Below are 15,932 nucleotides of genomic sequence, written 5' to 3'. Positions count from 1 at the left end.
AACACCAAATTTCGGAAACAGTACTCTTTTTATTCTGCTTCTTCAATGTCCAATCTTCACTTTCATATTGTGTCAGGGAAAAGATAGTTAATGCCTGCACAATACTGAGCTTTGTATATATCGACCTGTCCAGTATCTCAATATTTTTTCCAAGGCCTTCACTGCCACCCTATGAACTTCTAGTTTGTGATATATTTCTTGACTGCTGGTTTCTTTATAGATGATAATGGATCCTAAAAGGCAGAAGTTACCTCCATATTGTTAAAGTTATGGATGAATTAAGTTGACATTAGTCTGATCTTTATATTTAATTTTAGTCTAATTTTTTCCCTGTGCTCAACTTTGAAGACTAGAGCTTGCAGGTCATTAGCATTTTCAGATTATCTACAAACACGCACACCCACACACATCATTCTCTGACTTAAAGGTTCATGCACATCAGTTTCATTAATGAATTAACCCACTTATATAACAAACAAACAAACAAAACAAAACAAACAAACCTATATAAATAAAAGTAGTTGGCAGGTTCAACTGAACCAGCAGAATTCACATTTACTTCTCTGTTGATGTTTTAGATCTAAAACTATGTTATAATCCATTTCAATCAATAGCATTCAGATGTTCCTAAAAATAAAATCCTATTGTCCCAGAACATAGTCGCATGACTATTAGAGACAAGCAAGGATAGGCACAAAATAGGACATACTTGTCAAGTGCAGGGAAACCAGGAAATCCAGGCAGTTCAAATGAATATAAAGGTTTATTGCAAGTGTTGTCCCAAAAACTGGACTCTTGCTTGGTGTCGAAGCCAATAAGTTACCGGATACAAGGTGTGATATAGAATTGTACTTTTATTTTGGTACCAAGATATAAGGACCTTGGCTTGAAAAGCTAACCAAGGGCCAAGACTAGAATCTTACAGTAGTTTTTATAGTCAAGGGATGGTCACGTTCAACCCTTTGCCCTTTCCCTAATAATGCATGCACAACAGATAATATTGATTGGTTATTTGGATTTCACGTCACTTGTTTTTCACCCCAGGTCACAGTTATCTTGCAAAGTGTGCCACCTCTATGTGGGTTTGGGTATTTTCTTATAAGCGACTTATTCTTGCTCCTAACATCCTGGCTAGTGGTTTTAAGGTGCTAACTTTTGTCTCATTGTTAATGTGCAGGTCTCCCCCTCCTTCCTATTGCACAGCAGAATAAAAGAACAAACAGTTTTATCTGAGGCAGCTCCCCCGTGACCCCCCTCCCTCTTCAGTGAGAGACAGGAAAGGAGCAAAGTTCTTAATTGTCAAGGCAAAGAAATAAGGACAATAGAAAATGTTTTATCAGAATTCATATTCCTCACTCTCATGTCCATTCCATCCACACCTGGATCTTATCGCCGCATATGACCCTTCCTCTGATCCCCAGGGCCTCATCTGTGCATACATTCCATCATCTGATCCTTCACAAGCTTAAACTTTCTGCAATAATCTGAACTACTAATGGTCAAAGCAAATTGGTGGTAGGTAAGAGTTGATGGAATTCAAGGTGGGCTGGAGTTAGATCCCTTGTGGATGCGAGGGGACTCAAGACGTATGACATATTTGATCAACCTCCTCCCTTAGGTTCAGTCTGCATACTTTTTGTCTTGAGCTCAGAATAAAACCTGACACATTTTGACTACTTCAGCCATTGTGATGATTCCGCTTAATCTTACATCACCAACTTCTTCACCTTTTTATCAGAGATATCAGCAAAGAACACCACAGTTCCTTTTGCCGAACTATTTCTTAGATCGGTTACAAAAAGAAAAGAATTCTTACCGTATTAAGTAAATAGATATCAAAAAGGCCAAGAAAATAATGTTTAAAAAAGAAAAAAAGGATAATTATATGTGCAAAAAGAAAATTATGATCTTAAAGCGATTGGCTTTTATCTTTCTTCTGTACTTTAAGTTGCTGAACTCTTCAGAGGGCTTAATTAAAATGAAATTATCTTCATTGATTCTCTCAGTTGAGAAGAAGAAAATATTTTTCCTCCGTGGGCAAGAGTAACATTGATTTTGAAATCATTCCCTTGGCTAAATTTTCCAGCATTTTGGTGAAAGAGAGCCTATACTATGAATTAAAACTCCATCTATTCTTTTTGCCCTGGAATTACAAAAATAGAGTAATGTTAAAGACATTTGCCTTTTCTTCAATTGCCTTACAAAAGGGCAGCCAGTTTGCAAGTTCAGAGAAAGAGCATGAGAAAGAAATTGAAAAAAATCTCTGACATAAGAAGCTGAAAGATAATTGGATTTTAAACTGAAAGTAATCCAGTTGCTGAAATTTCTGTAACCTAATCTTGCTTTCACAGTACAGCTGGCTGCCAAGAGTCAACTATTCTTTTTAAAGGCGTTGTGGAAGGAGAGCTGTGCTACTCTATGCTAGTCAAAGAAATGGTCTGGTATCAGCTTTTAAACAGATTTTATATAAGGCATAAGCTTTCTTACTCTTGGAGCAATGCAGAACAACACATTTACCCCTTTTTTGATAAACAGCCTTCTGAAGGTATAGATGACTTCAAAAGAACCTATCCCCACTGATCTTCAATAGTCAGACAAATTTATAACATGGCAGCTTTAACTCTAGCACTGATGAAATTACCTAATTTAGGTAATGAAATGTTTGTAAGAAAACAACCAAGCTCAGACATCACACTCCTGACAGTTTAATGTTTAAATATCATAATGCAAATGATAAACCTTAGAACAAGAGCAACACAATTAATAATTGCATTGAGATAGTAAACGAGAGAGCATATGTTGCTACAAATCTAAAATACATGCTTCTTAAATTTTCTCATAAGAGCTATTGGGTATTTTCTCATTTCTTAACCCTGAAACTTGCTCAGAAATATTTTTGGCCATCAATTGATGCGCTAAGGAAGTGAATATAATAACAGACGATTACAGATAATAAAAGTATAATTTACAAGTTTCCCTTAAGAACATAGGACTTTGTGGAAATATGTACTTATGTACTTTTATGTGCCTATCAGTGATGGGTTCCGGATCCCGCACACGCACATGCGTCCTTACTTCCACGACACTTCCGCAACACTCCAGCTGCTCGGCGGAGCATTGCACAGGCGCCGTATGTTCCGTGCATGTGCACGGAAGGGCCGAAGAGCTCAAATACAGGTAAGGAGCTCGGGTGGGTGGGTGGGCCCTCTGAAGCACCATACCGGAACAGTACCTGGTGCTCCCGGCAGGCACCGGTATGCCCGTGCTGGGACGTACCGCCTGCAACCCACCACTGGTGCTTATGTTCTGTAATATACATGTATTCTTCAACTTACGATCACAATTGAGCCCAAAATTTCTGTTGCTAATTGAGACAGTTGTTAAGTGAGTTTTTCCCCATTTTGCAACATTTATTGCCACAGTTGTTAAGGGAATCACTGCAATTGTTAAGTTAGCAACAGGGTTGTTAAGTGAATCTGGCTTTCCCATTGATGTTGCTTGTCAGAAGGTTACAGAAGTTGATTACATGACCCCGCACAGTGCAACTGTCATCAATATGAGTCAGTTACCAAGCATCTAGGTAGGGGGTTGGACTAGAAGGCCTCCAAGGTCCCTTCCAACTCTACTATTGTATTGTATTGTATTGTATTGTATTGTATTGTATTGTATTGTATCTGAATTTTGATCACTTGACCTGAAGCTGCTGCATTAATTGTAAATGTGAAAAATGATCATAAATCACTTTTTTCAGTGCCTTTGTAATTATGAATGTCACTAAAGGTACTGTTGTAAGTCGAGGACTACCTGTACTTACAAAGCAATGGGAAGAGCAATTTTAGGATTATTATATTGTGATTTGAATATGCTAAATATCATTTTTATAGATATTGTGTATTATTGAAATTACTAAGTCCATTACTTTGAGAGTTCCTAAAGGGAGCTTTATTTTTATTTTTACACACACACACACACACACACACACACACACACACACAATCTCAAGACATCAACAATTAATTATTTTCAAATTCAAAGGTTTAGAACTTAAGCTGAGACTTTTCAATAAAATATCTATTTTTCCCAAGGATTTTAACTGATCACTGCCAGCCTTAAGTGGAAATGGCATATCTGTTAATTTTTGATGAATAAATGAATAAAAACAAACTTTTGGAGGTTTTTTTGTTCAATTACATCACTTTTATGCTGTTACAATGAAATGAAAACAACATATTGATTATATCTATTTTTTTTAAAAAGGGGAAAAACAGCTTTATATTGGATGTACATTTCACATGACTGTGGATGGGTAAGAATGGACTTGGACTTTGCTCCCCTATGACTTTATCTAATAATTTAACATTACATTTTAGCATGTTAGTGAATCAAACTAATTTGAGTTGTAGTATAAATGAAAACAATGTGCAATAAGGAAGATGTAACTCTTCTAGGTTAAGCCCACTGATTTTGTCAAAACAACAAATATATAGTAAGAACTGAAGTTACTAAAAAATAAAAATATATAAATTGCAGTACACCCACACCCACACCGTATTATATAACGGAACCAAGCACAATGCAAAATGAGGCTGGATGGACCTGCATTTCTTTGTAAGAAGACTAGTTACCATAGACATTTGTAAATATATTTCAGGAATAATCTTTTCCTTGTAGTAAGCCATATATAATAATATTAAAATATTATGGCTAGATATGCTCAGTTTATTGTAAAGGTAGGTTTTCTTATAGATTTACCTGACAGCTATGAAAAGTAGTTTAAATGGAATAAACTATAATGATACTTTTCCTAGCAGGGCATGATTATGAGATCATACATCAATGCTTCATCCAATAGCAACTTGAATAACAAATTCAAGGAGAGAGCTTCTGATTAAAAGCAAAGTCACTCTGCAGAGCCCCATTTATTCTTTGGCAATCACAGCAAATACTTTCATTTATTTGGATGAATTATTGGGGAAAAAAGTCATCACAAATCAGGTGACCATAGGAAAATACTGTAATTTGATTTAAAATTAGTGAAAAAAGATCTGCAGTCCCAGACTACACAAGTAATATTGAAGCATCAATTTTAAAGAAATCATTTTCATGCTGTGTATCTTCATAATCTAAATGAAATTTATTTGATGTTTCAAAGTACATATATACAATTTATTTAATGATAATGTAAAAATATTTTCAAGTTTGCAAGTCCTTATTTAAATCATCACTTAAGTAAATGTCTCCTTGAATTTGAAAAAACATATATTAAAATATTGTAGGCAATCTAATGAAAATTACTAACTTACAAAAAGATAACATTAACCGTTCATTATTATTCCCTTTTCCCTTCACTAAACTACAAATTAAATATTCTATTTTTTGTTCATAGCAGGTATATACTGGACTCATTCTTCCCCTAGATGTATTTTTATATCAGTAAATTCCTTCAGATAATTATGTAGGCCACAAATAACAGCTTGCATATTTCTTGTAAAAGAAAAGCTAAGACAAAGAATTTGCTGATACACTCATGTCGCTCCAAGAATTCTCCTGACAACGTTCCCACACCCAACCTAATTACTTCCCTACTATAAAAACATATTCCATCTGCACTTATTCTAATACTCTCAAGTCCAAAACCAATACACAATAAAGTCAGTTAAATAAATGAAAGATTGAAACCCATATAAAAAGTCCTCAGCAATTCTGCAAGGGAAAGCATCTCCAACATCCATTTTATGCTGATATTTCACTTTATGTATAATATTTTCTTAAGCCCTGTTTATGAAAGAATTATCATGCTCCAGGCATATATTCTCTACCATAGCACGCTCTTAGTGCCATTCTAGTTTAAGGTTTATTATTGACTTTATATAATACTTTGCTCTACTGTACAACAAATTTTCATTTGAAATGTATGCAGCAGCAATCCCCAAACTTTCTGGCACCAGGTGTCAGTTTTGTGGAAAGCAATTTTTCCACGAAAAAGGGAGGGATTATTTTGTGCTCAAATCTACAACCCGCACATGTGCAGATGACATTTTGCTTACTCGTCCACTGCTTGCACAACTCAGTTTCTAACAGGCAGGTAATAGTCTTATTGCAAAAATAGAGACAAACACAACAAACACTGAAATGTATTATATGTAATTTTTTATTGATATCTGTTCCATTTTTATTCCATGCAAAAGACAGAAACAGATGTTATAAATCATAATCCATATTTTGCCCTAGTTTTACTCTTGGCATATACAGTATATGTATCTATAGTCCAAATCATGGAATAAATGTGTAGCATTTTAAATTTTTGATAATAATCCACCCTCTTATTTTCATTAACTTTTGGCTTTAATTATTACTTTTATAAATAATTTAATAGCTGATTATCACTCAAATGTGTCAAATACCTGGAATTCTGAGATTCAGAAACATCTAAATCTGGGCACGTTTTTTTCACCTGCAAAAAAAGAAATAGAAAAAAAATCATGCTTACAACTGACCATAACCGCAAAGATTTCCTCATTTGAAGTTCATGCACTTACTTCATAAAAAATAAATATTTATTACTCACCACAATCTCTGTAAAATGCTTCTCATATTCTACTATATGGACGTACGATGTACAGACTGTTTAATTATTCTATCAACAGATTCCAACTTAACAGCAGTTTGAGAAAATTTGAAGTACAGAAATAAAACGTCAAAGTTTGGCCACATAGAAATCAGAAAGGTAAGCTGTTTTCAATTCTATAGAATTGTTTTCTGAACTGATATCCACACCAAGCTTTCATTAATAAGAAATATTTATTGATGATGTTCAAAATACAAGCAAAATTATTGTTGTATTTTATTTAAGAGCAATAAATAGCAAGCCTTTCTCCTCTTTTGCACCTGTTATCAAAAACTCAAAAGGTATTCATTACCAGTGTTTAATGCACCAAGAAGTGGTGGGTTGCAGGTGGTACGCCCCGGTACAAGCGCATAGGAGCCTGCCCGGAGCACCGGGTACCGTTCTGGTATGGTGCTCCGGAGGGCCCACCCGCCCGCCTGAGCTCCTTACCTGTCTTTTAAAGCCTTCAGTGCTTCTGCGCACGCGCGTGGCGCGTATAGCGCCTGCATGATGCTCCGCCGAGCAGCTGGAGCGTTGCAGAGGCTTGCAGAAGCGTCGCTGACAGCTACAACGTATGCACGCGCCCCATGCATGTGTGCACGTGCTGCGTGCATCCATGAGGGCGATGCCGGGCCCGTTCCAACTGTACCAGTTGGAAAGGGATCCGGAACCCACCACTGGCACCAAAGTACATGATTTACAAATATAGTGAATTGTTTAATATTTAGAGATGGGGGTGTGATGGCTCAGCAGTTAAAGACACTGAACTTATGCAGCTGGAAAGGTGACAGCCTGGGTTCAAGACCTGAGTGGCACACAATGGGGTGAGCTCCCATTACTTGCCACAGCTCCTGTATACCTGCAGTCTGAAAGCATGCAAATACAAGTAGATAAATAGATACCAATTTGGTAGGGAGATAACACTGTTCTGTGTGCCTTTGGAATGTAGTCATGCTGGCTACATGACCATGGAAATGTGCCTTGCTAAAAACAGATATGAGCATTACTTCCTAGAGTTGGATACAGCTAGACAGGGGAAACCTTTACCTAATACTTTGAGAATAAATCAGGGTGCTCAGTAGAGGAAAAAGAAAAGTATGAAGAGAAGAAAAATAGGTAAATGGTCCATAAGGAAATGAAAGTACTTCAGATAGTAGACACAATAGGATTGGGCTAACAATTTAAACCAAGTATTTGTAGAATGTGTTGACACAAGGAAGGTAGCCTCTGTGAAGAGCTAAAGTAGCCACATCCCACAGAAGGTTCTTCCAGGGGTGGCTGTCCATATGTGCTTGTAGAGATAATGTCCTCTTCTAGCTTTGATTTAATGTTACTTAACTATTTAATAGAAGTGTTTGATATCAGGATATGTTTATTAATACAACAGAGAAATTCCATAATATATTCTTAAATTCCATTTATATGTGCAGGTGTTATGAGTCTGGTCTGGAGAGAAGTAAAAATCTATATAGAAGCAATGTAGATAAATAACGTTTGAAGATTTGAAGTGTTCTCAAAGTATTAGAAAGGACACTTTGCAGAGTATATGTTGCATAAGTCTCCCTCTAGCTCTGGCTGTGTATATGCATACAAATCCTTTTCACAGGTGTCACCAGAAATGTAATATATTCTCAAGTATTAATCTCTTACAGTATTTAAAATACTCATTGTTATAAAAGCCTAATTGATTTTACAACAAAATAACAAACAACATTGTAATTCCCTCTTCCAACCCACCCAGCCAACTGAACTAACTTTCTCCCATTTTTTCTCTTCTCTCTAGAAAACAGCAATATTTACTCCTATTCCATTCTTCCCAACTGTCTTCTTTCTTAGATGGTTCAGATCAGTATTTGCTAGAATAGAAAGGCAGGGTATAACATAATTTAGTCTATTTATTTATGGTCACTGACTGGTACATATCTACCCAGAAAAACATGAAAAGAATAAATAAATAGTAATATGCTTTATTCTCATTGATAGGAAGTTCTCCAAAATGGGGTTGCTTAATTCTGACTTCAGATTTTATAAAAGTTAAAACAGATATGTAAAGTATTATAATCTCACAATGGGAGTAGTGGTGTAAATTTGGAAAATATGTTCACTGAAACAATTTTATTTACATATATGAGTAATATTCCTGTCATTCGATACTGGGATCTTAATGCAAAGTTTAGTGATTTTATATACAGGTAGTTCTCGACTTACAATAGTTCATTTAGTGATCATTTGAAGTTACAATGGCACTGAAAAAAGTGACTTATGACTATTTTTCAAACGTAGAATCGTTGCAACATCCCTATGGTCAGATACTTGGCAACTGACTTGTATTTATGACAATCGCAGTGTCGCAGAGTCACGTGATTATTTTTTGTGATCTTCTGACAAACAAAGTCAATGGAGAAGCCAGAGTCACATAACAACTCTGTTACTGCTGCAGTGATTCACTTAACAACTGCAGCAAGAAAGGTCATAAAATGGGGCAAAATTAACAAATGTCTCACTTAGCAACAAAAATTGGGCTCAATTGTGATCATAAGTCAAGGACTACCTGTATACCTTTGCCTGTGTGAAAATGATGAATTTCAAATATGAACCACACATCTGCAGTAACTATTGATAGAAATATATAAAATACAGTTCAATTCAATATTTTCTTTAGAAATCAGATGTTGAAACTATCTTTAGAGGTGAGATGTTGGTAATGCACCGATGACTCCCAGCCTGGAACTGCTGATGCAATCACATTGCTTTCAATGTGTAGAAGACAAAAAACTTACTCCCTTGTAATCCCTTCCTATCTTATCTCTCAATTCTCAGAGGTGGTGGGCTAGAAGGAGGCAAAGAATTCGCCTGCAAAAATCACTTGTTTTTCTCCCTCCCTTCTCATTGCAGAATGGAGAGATTGGAGAGGAAGAGATTTCAAGAGAGTAAGCTGTTTGAATAGCATACCTGTGTTTCCCAGCTCTGGGCTTCCAATGTGATCAAATTACTTTTGAAGTGTTCAAGATGGCACTTGAGCAGGGGAGTGGTTAGGAGGCAAACAAAAAGCAAAGGTGTGAAATTGAGTATAGTAGTTTTTTCTTTTTTTAGTCTGAAAGCATAGTCACATGATTTCCTATTCTGCTTAGCAGCAGAATTGCTTATCCTGCTCAAGTGAGAATTGCCTAGTTATGCTGCTTGGTTTACAATAGAGCATGTACTGTATTATTTTACAGCAAGCCTAGAACATAAAGTATAAGGCCCTATTTACATAAGCTACAAAAAGAAGGAAGATGCTCATATTGATAGAATTATTTATTACTCAGCCCTAGGAAACTCCTGCAATTGTAAACAACGTACAATTAATCAGCATACAATTCCTATCAGTAAAAATTATTAAATAATGAAAATACATAATGCAGTTATGTTTTATATTCTCTTTAAAGAGATTACAAAAACAAAAGAAAATTTAGCTGTAGGTAACTAAAAATAATTAATGCCCAAACCACTATCTTTGGGGTTATGATCATGTTCCAAAAACTTGGACAAAGAAATGGGTGTGGTTAAGACAAACTAGATTTACTTAATCACTTAATTACGTGTGGATCATATGATTACTTCCTATGTATGTAACAATTTTATGTAATGATATTCCATACTCATAGTAAATTTTCCTAAACATCATTTTCAAATAAGCAATAATAAATATGTTCCAGTGACATGTTTTGAAGAGATTCTGAGAGCTATCAACAAGTCTACATAAAGAAAACAGTTGCCAATAAATGCTACTGAATTCTATGTCATAGCTCATGTTTTAATTGCTCTTTTGTTTTTTATTTTTGCATTGTACATTCTTATTTGTCATTCTATATAGACTGAATAAGTGCACGGTGAACGATTTAACATTTTTAAATGATTTTATGTAGTATATTATAATTCTTTTTAAATTATCTAAGAATGGACCTTTTTTTTCTCAGCATATATTCTTTTGTGATTCAGGCTAGGAAAATAGTTCTACAAAAAAAAACTATTTTCGAAGAGGCACTTAGTGTAATTCTATGTCTTTAAAAACAATGCAAATGTCAAAGTTTTATCAGAATAAAATGCATGAGATCCTACTTTATAAACTTTTAGTTTAAAATTTGTAACTGATAAAAATATCAGATCCACCCAGTGTGCGTCCTAATTAAAGAAACTTGCAATCTGATACTCCTGCATGCTGTTCACTGGATCATATAAACTAAACTGAAGAACAAATTGGTTATAATAATTTATCATCCTATTCTACAAAATACTTTCCTTTAGCAACTTCCTGTAACTGTAAATCTCTTTTCTTTCTCTCTTAACTTTTCTATAGTAAAATATTGTACCTATATAACAAATGTTAATTAATTTTTAAAATTCCTAAATTATGTTGAATATAAATTATCTTCAAGGAAACAAACTGTTCAAAAGCAGCATTTGTTATAATCTACTAATATTATGGAATCTGAATATAATACACCATTTAACTTTATACTTGAAGTGCACACTGTTTTAAAAAGCAGCCTAAGAAACCATGCCAAAGCAACAATAGGCAACATTGTGTTACAGACAGATAAATTAGTGAAATCTCCACAGTACTCAATCTATTTCTAAAAGGAACAAAACTATTTCAATGCTTTATGTTACTCTTTTAAAGTACTAGAAAAAACAGACATGTGTCATTGTTTGGTTAAAATAACAACAGTTTATTTGTTATCACAATTCACAGACACACAAAATTATACACACATTCTGAATACTCATTAAACAACAGGATTTCTAAGTAAATGTGAATATAACTACGCTGTTGTTATTTAGAAAACCAATTTCTAAAGTTACAGATTATTTAACATTGCTTTCCCCACAAAATAAATCTGAATAATTCAATTATAAATTATCTGAGTTACCAATGGGCATTTATATTTTTGTCTATACATTCAGATTATACACAGCTTTATAAAACAATACTAGATATATAATCAGTTGTAAAGTTCTATAAGCAAATATATTAAATTTATATTTTAAATGTAAAAGATCTAATTCATGAAAACACTAGTTCCTTTAACATATCAATAATTAAAACCACAATTATTCTTTAAGACACGTATATTTTTTGTCTTCCCTTGCTTCTTATAAATAAGAAATGATATGGAAATAAATTTCAAGCTTACCTCATTTTCCTCTTAAAAGACTTAAGTAGATTAGGAGAATTCTCAAGCACAATAGTTTCATTTTTTAGCAAAACATACACACATTATATTAGGCTTAATACCAATTATATTTGACTACCACACATACAGAATTGTGTCGGATCAGTTAACTCTGCAAAGCATTATTGTCTCATTTCAGGTAGAGCTAAAGATACTTCCATCCTCCTTGAGAATAAATTCTAAGTTAACCAAAGCCAATTCTGAGTTAAAAGCAAATTTGTCTCAGACCACAAGCTTTCTACATGCTTCTGTTTATATGACTTGCATTCAGAGGTCCCTCACATCAACAGTTTTTGTCTTTCACCTATGTGATGTGGTGCATGTATTTCAAGGCTCTTTTAATGAACCCATTTCCACAGTTCCTACTTGCCTGCTGTCACTATGACACATATGTTTTGCATTTTACGAAGTCTTTTAAATTGAAAGGCAAGTAGGAGATCTACACAAACTAGCATTATATTTCATTATAGACAAAGGGTCAGTAGCTTTAATGGTTTTTTTTAAGATGGTGATATTTTTTTAAAAAGAGGAATGGTAGTAATAGTAGCAACACCTATTCCTACTGCAATGTCTCTTATAGAATATATCAGAAATAAAGGAAAGACTTTGTACTACAGCAATCTACTGAAAAGTGGAATACCAATCCAATTGAAATAGTAAAGTAACATTTGAATTTACAAATGAGCAGAATAAAATGTATTCAAAGGGTACAATAATTTTATTTCATCGATATCTCTATTATTTTTCATTTATCCTTTCAAAACACAAACATAAATTCAGCAGTCTGATGAGTATTTATAAATAAATAAAAACAATAACTATTACTATGTTGGGGTACAATATAAAACCCCATATTGAAAATATTATATAAAACTTAAAATTCGTGAGACTATTAAAAGTCATATACATAAAATGTTTATAAAGTAACAATTCAATAGTAGTAATATTAGTCAATATAAATGTATATACTTCCCAGCCTACTGTCATGCCTAAAGCAGGCATGAATAAATTTATAGTCAAAGGACAAAAAAACCACCCCTCAATATACAAACATACTCAATATTGTTCTTCAATAGACATTTGAAACTGAAGATGGCACTCTCTCCAAACTTAGATACTAGTTTGCTACTGGGGAATAATGTTTGAGTGAAAGTTGCACCTGCAGATCACTGCCAGCATAATCTCCCAATACAAGCAACATTTAAATGACAGCAGCTTGTAGTTGTAAAAGCTAATAAGTATGATTGATGACTTGGATTAAAAAGCTATCTAAATAGATTAGGATATTTGTGCAATCATTTGACAGTTCCAAGCCTTTATTATTAGAAAGAATTGCCAGGACCACAAGTATCATTAATAATAGTTAAATTTAGGGCTATTTTCCATGTCATTATTTGTAATGTGTTATGGTGAAATAATAATAGCAAGAACAGCAGTTGCATGAGAAAACATAGAATGCAGCTATCTAATTATGTCCTTAAAAATAATTTACATTGTTTGAAACTATAGAATTAAAAATATAAGAAAGGCAATTAATCTAGTAATAACTAAAACAATCCATACAAAGCCCTAATACAATACTGATCTATGACAAATACAATACTGGTCTATGACAATTTATTAAGCGCCTTTCAATTTTTTAAAATGTTTTTGCTCATTCCCTAGTGGTCTATGAATGCCATTATGCTAAATTAAAAGTATTTTTCTGTTTTCAGAAAATTCTGATCAATAACAGCAAATTTCTAGTATCTTAAATTACAGCTTCCATAATCACCCATGAAAAATTAAATATGCTTGCCAAACAGATGAAAATAAGTGCTGACCCAAATCCAATACTATGATGGATTAATTTAATTAATGTAACCCAGCATTAAAACAGCAGTTTAAAAAGTCTTCAATAAATATTAATCCATTAAGGACTTTTTTAAAAAAAATCCTTTTGTGTAAGACATGAATTTGTTTTAGACAACATATAAACTGAAACAAAGTAAGAGTTGGAAGCATATTGCTGAACCCTATGAACATAATGACAAACATTGCTAATATGTTTTTACATATTAGAAGACCTAAACAAACATTCTACTAGGATTATTCTATATTCTGTACATTCAAATCCATATAACTGTAAAAACGAGGCAAACCTTACCTACTTGGCCTTATCCGAACTTTGCTCAAATAGGAACCAACACGACAATACAATACTACAGCCTAAGGGGACTGATGTTCCTCTGCTAATGGAAAGCTTACATCAGCAGAACAGAGATGAGTGATCTCCCTCTTACCTGTAGCTGCTAATGATGCCTCCTTCCCAAGATTTTGAGAGCCCACTCCAATACAGTAGATATATGGAGGGAATGCAGAAGAAGGGGGTGCTCAAAAGAGTTCAATCCCCCTCTTTTTTGCACTTATCTACGTGTCATATTTCTCAACATCCCAATTTATTTTACAGCCCTAGAAATTACTTCGCCTAAATGGCTGCAGAATAATTTAAAGGGCCAAAGACTTAATAAAACTATTGTAGTACCTAATTTATATGAGGGTGGGATATAATATATGCTACAAACATAATGAATATCTTTTACTAAAGTTTCAGGATCAAGTACGCAAAAATTTTGTATACCAAATTTGTTCTTCCACAAAATAAATTTGATGTGCTGAATAATTTAGAATCTAATAAGCAAATAATTCATCCTCACTGCTATTACTGAAGAATATAAAATATGCAGTAAGGCATACTTGCTGATGCCCAGGCTTCTCAGAAAAGTGAAATGATTTTGGCTACATTCTGATAGTTATGTTTCAACGTGTAAACCTGCTGGATAAGTTTCTAATTTAAAGATAGGTATATCACATTGCATCTTAGTTATTTAACAAGATAATATCTGAGTTACAAGCCATTTCGATCTGCCTCTTTCTTAAGAGAGAGATATAGCTACTTTTTGAATGCCAAAATTTCACTCTTTTATTGCATTAGACACAATACCAAGATCCTATTCAGTTTATTTTTGTGATCATATGAGGTATGCATACACAATATACGTCAGTGCAAATAATTATGACTCAAAGACTGATTTCTGAGATCACAATATTCAGTAAGAGTTCAGGTTAAGAACTGAGATATTAAATTAATTAATTCATTCATTCATTCATTCATCTCCCTTCCTTCCTACCATATTCATTCATTCATTCATTCATTCATTCATTCATTCATTCATTCATTCATATTTTATATAGCCCATCTCACCTTTATGTGATTCTGAGCATTCATAATGATTGGTGATTTAATTGCTGCATTTTTAATTGTTAGTTTTTTATGATTGTTCTTTTATTGCACACTGTCCACTATTAATGAATGCAAAAAGGGCAGCTACATAAATATAGTAAATAAATACATATTTAAAATATTTAAAAAATAGAAACACATAGTACCTGAGCATAGTTTGCTCTATCATCATCAACCAGAAGGTGGGTTCAGAGTTCCAAGGTTGGACCCAAAGCCATTATTTTCAAGACTTTACAAAAGGTCAACAGGGATAGGCTAATCTAATCTCAGAGGAGTTATGTTCCAAAGGGAGGGTGCCACAGCAGGAAAGGCTCTCCTTCAGCGCTCTGCCAGAAAACACTTCCTAGCCATCAGTTAAGGAGATTGGGTAGGATGGGTAGAAGCAAATGTGCTTATATTATTATTACTTCTGAAAAGTAGCTAAGATAATAATTTATGACTTAAATATACACAATGTTTCTTAAATTCCACATTCAGTGGCAGCAAATAAGGAGAATTTTTTTACAAACTAAATGAAAAATGCTGAATATGCTCCTTATTTTTTATTACAAAGGATACTAAAACCCATTTCAGCATGAATTTATTTTTGCAAGGTATTTCTCTACCCTCTGATATGGCTATAAAGTGATTTTGTGAAATCCAACAGTAAGATTGTGTTTGTACGTACACATACACACACATATGTGTGTGTATATGCTATATATGTATAACATATATATATATATATATAGGTAGTCAGTCCTTGACCTATTACCACAAACAAGTTCAACATGTCAAGCAAAGCAATTTTTACATTAGTCGTGCCCCATTTTAGAAGGTTTTTTGC

General features: G+C 33.7%; 1 protein-coding gene across 9 annotated transcripts in view; it reads right to left on the bottom strand.

Moving 5' to 3' along the window:
- Nucleotides 1-15,932, bottom strand: part of EYA4 (EYA transcriptional coactivator and phosphatase 4) — a 120,122-nt gene that overhangs the window by 60,439 nt on the left and 43,751 nt on the right. For 7 of the 9 annotated variants that reach the window (XM_081942996.1, XM_081942990.1, XM_081942992.1 and 4 more), the window contains one exon: nucleotides 6,405-6,454. The exons of the other annotated variants lie outside the window; for them this stretch is intronic. Coding sequence is in view for 6 of the 7 variants with exons in the window: in XM_081942990.1 (XP_081799116.1) it covers nucleotides 6,405-6,454 (50 nt within the window). In the remaining variant the exon portion in view is untranslated. The remainder of the gene's footprint in view (nucleotides 1-6,404; nucleotides 6,455-15,932) is intronic. 9 annotated transcript variants of the gene reach the window in all.

The sequence above is a fragment of the Natrix helvetica genome (genome assembly GCF_964273705.1).
Source record: "Natrix helvetica genome assembly, chromosome: 2".
NCBI lineage: Eukaryota > Metazoa > Chordata > Lepidosauria > Squamata > Natricidae > Natrix > Natrix helvetica.
Note: the sequence above shows the minus strand (reverse complement) of the source record. Positions and strands in the feature narration are given on the sequence as shown.